This window comes from Stigmatopora argus, chromosome 17 (genome assembly GCF_051989625.1).
Source record: "Stigmatopora argus isolate UIUO_Sarg chromosome 17, RoL_Sarg_1.0, whole genome shotgun sequence".
Classification (NCBI taxonomy): Eukaryota; Metazoa; Chordata; class Actinopteri; order Syngnathiformes; family Syngnathidae; genus Stigmatopora; species Stigmatopora argus.
Window position 1 is genome coordinate 2,292,836 of NC_135403.1, and position 7,621 is coordinate 2,300,456.

At 37.7% G+C, this 7,621-nt stretch overlaps 1 protein-coding gene across 1 annotated transcript; it reads right to left on the reverse strand.

Annotated features, from left to right (window-relative positions):
* Window positions 1–2,679: 2,679 nt before the first annotated feature.
* Window positions 2,680–6,291, reverse strand: LOC144092021 (cystatin-B-like). The gene is made up of 3 exons (XM_077624776.1): window positions 5,959–6,291; window positions 5,745–5,846; window positions 2,680–3,561 (listed from the first exon to the last, which is right to left on the reverse strand). Exons 1-3 carry the CDS (start codon window positions 6,034–6,036, stop codon window positions 3,433–3,435), a joined length of 309 nt encoding a protein of 102 aa, XP_077480902.1. The 5' UTR covers window positions 6,037–6,291; the 3' UTR covers window positions 2,680–3,432.
* Between the last annotated feature and the right edge of the window lie 1,330 nt (window positions 6,292–7,621).

Here is a 7,621-nt window from a genome sequence, read left to right on the forward strand (position 1 = left end):
TTGTTTTGAGAACTATACTTCTATTGACTTCTCACTCCTATTTTCACACGCCTCCCTTGAGAGCTGAGATGTCTGTTGTAAGTCTGATGCCTGAAATTAATAAAGAGCAAGAGAGATAAGTCTAACGGCAGAATTAACTTGGACGAAGGCACGTCAGTTTGATTCTCTCTTGCAAGAACACCATAGATGAGTCTCCTGTCTCTTTTATTTGTGCATGCATTTGAGAATGCCTATTGGTGAACCTATCACCCATAGTGGAGTTTGGAGTGTGAGAGACTGAGGTTGTGGACAGGTCTTTTATACCGATGAGTTAAAACAGATGCTATTAATACAGGTAACGAGTGGAGACCTTGTTAGACCTTGTTAGAAGTTAGACCTCTTTGATATATATATATATATATATATATATATATATATATATATATATATATATATAATCAGTGGCGGGCCGTCGGGGCCTTCAAGGCCTTCTCTGCTGGCCTAAGAAATATCTGAATCATATTATATTTTGTCGATCAATACTTATTATTCCAAATGATCTGTTAGCTTCCTTTCATTGCTTTCCCCCCTGGTTGCACTGCTTCCAGATGTGTTTTCATATTGAAGCATTTAACCAATCACATTTCAGCCATTATTTGTTGCCAGATCAGATTTGCCTCAAAACCTTCACAATCAGTTCTTGCGGGCTCTGCTGCATTAAACTAGAAACTAGACTGTTGCTTTTAACCAATCAGATTTCGAGTTGGCAACCCCACAATGATTTTTCATACGCATTAGCATTTTGCTGGCTGGAACATGTCATTGATTTCACAAACTATGATTGGCTGGTAGGCGGGCCAAAGCAGCCAGAGATCGCAAACTCCACCCACATGGCCGACAGTGGCAAAAACAAATGAATTCTGTTGCAGATTTCTCTCACAAAGCTATTTTCCAGACGGACTTTTCCAGAAAAAAATGGACATCATTAAGAAAGGGCGGTCAACTCCGAAGCTAGCAAGCCTGTTACAGCCGGGAATATGGTGTGTGCGGCACTTTCAGTGTGCTAACTTAGCTCCACATGCAAATAGTATATTGTTGTTTTGATTTAAAGCCATTTTCAAAACACACTATGCCAGAAATATGACAGGACAGGCTCGACTTTCATCATTAGCTTCGATGGCGATAGGAAAGAAGGAAGAAATAATTTTGTGTAAAAAGGATTTTTGGTGAGTAAAATATGGCTATATTCCTAAATAATATTTCAATTGTGGGCCCTGTTCTGATATCTGAAAAGCTCCAGTGTTTGTATTTAATCACAAAATACTGCTAGGAAGTGGATTTTACCCCAGTTTAATTTTTACTGTTTCACCATTGACGTCCATCGCTGTCTTTTCCCGGGAAAAATCACCCCCCTGGCCTGGTTGTAATGTCTCAAAAGCTCCAGTATTTGTATTCAATCAATAAATGATGGTAGGAAGTGGATTTTACTTAATTTTAGTATTTTAGTGCATTTTTTGTCATTTCACGTATGGACGTATCGACGTTCATTGCTGTCTTTTTACCGGGGAAATGATACTCCGGGCCCGGTTCTGATGTCTAAAAAGCTCCAGTATTTGTATTTAATCAATAAATGCTGTTTTCGGCTGGATTTTACCCCATTTTCGGGCAATGTTTGCCCGTACGCCATTGACGTTCATGGCTGTCTTTTCCCGGGAAAATCACCCCCTGGCCTGGTTTTAATGTCTGAAAAGCTCCAGTATTTGTATTTAATCATGAAATGCTGCTAGGAAGTGGATTTTACCCCATTTTTGTGCATTAATTTATTGATTATTTTTTGTGTTGCAGCTGTAGCTGCAGTAGAGGTTTTATAGCACTAAAATAGTTTTTGAGGGTTGGATTGATACGTTGAAGGCACTACCATAAAATGCACCGCCCGCCACTGATATATATATATATATATATATATATATATATATATATATATATATATATATATATATATATATATATATATATATATATATATATATGTGTGTGTGTGTGTGTGTGTGTGTGTATGTATAAATTATAGCAACTTGAGCTAAAATGATTAGGATCAACAGAGCAATGTTTGGTATTTTATATATGTATATTTGTCGACACAGCCCGGAGGCTGAGTGGTTAGCGCATTGGCCTTACAGTCCTCGGGTCAAATCCAGATCGGTCCACCTGTGTGGAGTTTGTATGTTCTCCCCTGCATAGGTTTTCTCCGGGTAGTCCAGTTTCCTCCAGGTAGTCCGGTTTCCTCCCTCATTCCAAAGACATGCATGGGCACTCTAAATAGGTGTGAACGTGAATGGTCTTTTGTCTCCTCGCGCCCTGCGATTGGCTAGCCACCAATTCAGGGTATCCCCGCCTCTGGCCCGAAGTCAGCTTGGATAGGCTCCAGCACCCCCCACGACCCGTGTGGATAAAACGGTTCAGAAAATAATGAATGAAATAAAAATGAATGAAAACAGCTATGCGTCAAAAATGAATAACAAATAACATTTAATTAAACTATTAATAAAGTATTAGTTATTATTAAACTAAACCAACCTTTATTTTTTTATGTATAATACGTTGAAAAACAGAGACAACACATACGCTGTAACTTGAGGTGGGAGTGAATGAGTTAAGATGATAACTTTTGGAAAAAGAAAAATTAAATCACACAACAAATTATTTTCTTTTTTTAATTATCAATCACAGCAACTTAAGCTAAAATGATTAGGATAAACAGTGCATTGTTTGATATTTTATATTATTGCAATGTACTTTCTGCTGTCCAGATCACTGTTTCTCAACCACTGTGCCACAGCACACTGATGTGCCATGCATGAGTAATGGTCAGGTGTGCCACGGGAAATTACCTGAATTGATACATTATTCCGAGAGAATAATTGTAATATTACGAGATAAAATTGAAATGTGACAAACAATAAGTCCATATTGTAAAATTAAAAGATTCAAATTGCAACATTACAAGATTCAAATCATAATGATGTTGATGAAACTTTGATGAGAAATGACTTTATATTGTATATTAACCCTAGAATGGTAACCCTCTATTTCAGGTTCTTTGATTCCTGTTGATGAAACTTTGATGAGAAATGACTTTATATTGTATATTAACCCTAGAATGGTAACCCTCTATTTCAGGGGTTACCTTTCACACTTCTGAAATAGAGGGTTACCATGGAAAAAAATGGGTCCTAAGCCAGACGGTAAAATGAAGGTAACCCTTTTTTCCCGGTAACCATGGGAACCCTCTATTTCAGAAGCATGAAAGGTAACCCCATGAAATAGAGGGTTACCATTCTAGGGTTAAGGGGAAAATGAAGATTTTCAGCTGGTGGTGTGCCTTGAGAGTTTAGCAATGAAAAGTTTGCCGCGGCATAAAAGTGGTTGGGAAACACTGATATGGATGGACATTCAGAAGTGGTCAATTTCATCGGTGAGTTTCATGGACTCCTTGATGCTGATCAGCTCCAGTTTTCCACCAGCATGCGGCAGACCTTGAAAGATGCGAAGGTGGATGTGATCATCTCCCCCCAAGTGTACCTGCAATACAAATATATCACAGGTGTCAAAGTGGCGGCCCAGAGGCCAAATCTGGCCCGCTGCATCATTTTGTGCGGACCGAGAAAGTATATGATGAGTGGAGACTTTCTTCCTTATGATCAAATTCAAATGAAGATTATAGATGTATTGGGAATATTTCCCCTTTGTAAATAAATAATTGCAATTTTTTAAATGCAAAATTTTATTTTTTTCTGTTTGTGTTGTTTATAGTTCAAAGATATTTTTTCCACTTTATTACTGAACATAATTAAAAAAACATTTTCTTTCCTTTTGAAATAAAAACTAATTCTGAAAAGATGCTTTCCCTAACTAAGAAAAAAATCTCAAACATTGTTTTGATCTATAACAAACAAAATAGTTAAGACTTTTGATCCAGTTCTTTTAATCCATTGTTTTTAATATCTAAATATAGTCATACCTCTACTTACGAATGCCTCTAGGTAGGAAATTATCAGGTTACGAAAGCTTTTTATATGCAAATGAGTGCCTCGAGATACGAAAAAGATCCAAGCTACGAAATCCCCCAAAAAGTAAGTGCATTTCCTTATCCGTTATTTTATTTTGAAAACTGTCGCGAATACATTGATTCTCACTTTAGAACCTTGCTACACTCTACTGTGCTCTCATTGGCTGTCTCATAAAAACCACTATCCATGTTTCAAGCTTCTCTCCTACATACCTGTCAACCTCGGCTAAATGTTCCCCTTATTAATGATTGCAATTCACTTTATTAAGCGAGAAAAACCGTACAAATACAATGCAGTACATATTTACACAAACACACATAGGGCACACGTTCATTCATTCATTTTCTGAAACGCTTTATCCTCACTATAAAAGTCTAAAATGTACTACAAAATGCACGGCTCTCTGATGCAACGGGTCAAACGGGAATGCGCGTGTGCATATCATGCTCTCTTTACCTAGGCTAAATGCACCCCTTTTTAATGATTGCAATTTCCCTTATTAAGCGATTTAAAAAACGTAGAAATGAAACGCAGCATTTATTTTACACATATAGGGAACATATTTACTCACATAGGGCACACGTAAAAGTCTAAAATTTACTACAAAATGCACGGCTTTATGACGCGGACGGGTCAAATTGGAATGCGCGTGCGCATGTCATGCCCTGTCCACCTCGGTTAAATGCTCCCCTTAATAACGATTGTAATTCCCCTTATTAAGCAACTAAAACCGTACAAATGCAATGCAGCAGATATTTTCACGCACACATAGGGCACACGCTAAAGTCTAAAATGTACTACAAAGTGGACGGCTTTCTGACGCCATCGGGTCGGAAGATGCGCGTGCGCATATGCTTCAACACGAATAGATTTTGTATGCTTGTTATTCATTTTAAGACATTACGAATTTTCTTATAATTTTCTCTCATTTTTGTGTCATTCTCACATCTTTCATACAAATTTGGGATACTGACCAATTTTAAAGGGTTGAATTAGTAGTTGTGTGAGGACCGTGGAATGAATTAGAGTTTACAAATAAAGTCCTGCTATACTTAATTTTCAAGCTACCAAAAAGTTCTGGAACCAATTTTGTAAGTACAGGTACGACTGTATTATATCTAAAATGTTTCCTCTTTTCCCTTTTATTTTTCACTGCAAATAAACTGATTTTTAAAAAAGCAATATATACTCATTTTCTTTTTTAAATAAAAACAAAAGGTTAAAACATGATAGATTTAATATTTGCCCTAAATGAAATAAACATACAAAATCCACTGCAAGAGAATATTTGTTATAAAGAGGCTCACAGAGAAGATTTGTACTAATTTGAATGTCCAAAAACCCAGAAAAGAACACAGTGGTGAAATCGAATCTTTCAAATTCATCAAGTACCCTGCACCCCCTAAGTGCGACTTGAAGACTAATATCTGTGACGGGCCTTCTCCACACTCATTAACCTTAAAGATCGGAGCGTCCTGAATGTGTAAATGATAGTCGCTGAGTTACTCTCTTTAGTCTTTCAAAATACGTTAATATTTTGGTTATTATAGTTATTTATTATTCAGTGAAGCAAGCAGCATAGTTTTTCGGCTCTAGACAATACGGGAAAAGGCACTTCCCCTTCCTCAAATAAAACGAGAAGGGAACTCCGATGACACAAAAAGCAAAATAATTCCAGATGTGCTTATACTGCACCTTTATGAAGTAGTTGGTACCAGCCACGACTTGTTTTTTGCAACTCTTGGCGATAAAAACGTTGTATGTCTTGCCAGATTTTTTCTCAACTTGACATTTCACCTGAAAGTGATTGGATTAGTTTAATCGATTGTAGCATTGTTTACTACTTTCAAGCCAAGTTAGAAAAAAGTAAGAAACAATACATCAACGAATGACATATTTCAATACTCACAATGTCACAAATTTTCTGAATTTCTTCACTGGCATTTTCAGCATCTGCAAGCCCTCCGCACATCATCTTGGCGCTCATCGAATAGAATTATACTTAGAAGAAGGAAGATGAAAAGTATCTCGTGCGTTTCAACTAGACTACCGGTTTTATCACGTGACCATGACTATTGGGCCGTACCATTCCCGCATGTAAGCGTGGGTGGGTCGTTGATTAAATTCAGATGGGAAAGTTTTACACAATTCTTTCCACCATTATACTTTGTTCCTACGTTTAGAATAAACCGGCGCTCGGGAATCTATGGATTGCCAGCCTGACATGTCTCTTTTGATGCGCGCATATGGCTCTCAGCTGACCTGTACGCTAAAATGTGGAACCAGCTGGTGAGAGAGCGGAGTCCTGAACCCACCAATAAAAGCCTCGACTTGGCACATCAAAGTGGGGCCGACAACTGCATTGACACTGCGTTGATGAATACTGACACCTTGTGGACATTAAAAAATCCCTGCAAGAAACATTGTTGACTCAACAGACACTGATTTGATGACCTGTTGTACCCAATACCGTCATGTACGTATTTGCATTCACATTTTCTTGTTCCATATGTGTCATGTAATTAAAATGCTCTTTTATATTGAGACACAGTTGATAAATTAAAGATTAAAGATTAAAATCTGTCATAATGTCATAAAAGTGTAAGTGCTGTGAATAACAATGACAATGGACTCATTGTTTAAATATTTTAATCAATGAAATGAGTTTCTCCAGTGTTTTGTAATTGAGTCTATTTCGTTTGTTTGTGGCAATTTATTTTGGTTTGGGGATTATGCGTTCGCAAGGGACAGAAGATGCTGGTGTGCATAGTAAAGGAACTCTGTTTTTTAATTGACCTATTGACCCTGCAATCCTTAAAAGTCCATGCATGATCGTTTTTATTAAGGACTCCAAACACAACGCCCTTTAATATAAACAATTTATTGACAGAGAAGTCAAATACAGCGCGCCGGCATAATCAATCCAATCCGAGCCTTAGCAGGGAAGTGATAGAATGCTGCAGTCCCTCTGTCTTATAAGCATTATTATACAAGTTTGAGGACAATGGAAGATCCATCCTCCTCCATCCTGCCAGCCGTCCATCATCTCACATCCTTCGTCTCTGGGCTGTGGGGGCCCCTGGTTTCCTCTGAGAAGGAAAGGGGGTGTCCTGCCTCCTCTTTTTATGGCTTCTCCTGTATGCATCAGTGATTTGGCCAAGGTGTTTGTTTCCCTGCTTGACAAAACAGACTCAGCTCTTTTGGTAGTTAATAACTTTCATGTTTGTTATTTGACTATTTCTCCTATACATTAAATGTTACTTCCCTGCAGTCCCTCCTTTAATCTCAACTTTAAGTAGAGATCAACCATTCTAAGCGTAAAAAGTTGGTTAACTGCAAAATGCAAAGGACAAATCACCTGAAGAAGACAAAAACAACTAAAAGATAAGATACCTACAAGGACCAGAGACAATCCCTCATTCCCCTCAGGAATCAAAGGGACTTAGTAATACTTCCCCATCAAATGCCTTTTGTGCAATTCTGAGAATAACACTTCTGAGGCATGGCAAAACACAGTAACCCAACAAAGCAAGTACAGCAAGGACTACTGTAGTATATTGATACTATAACTG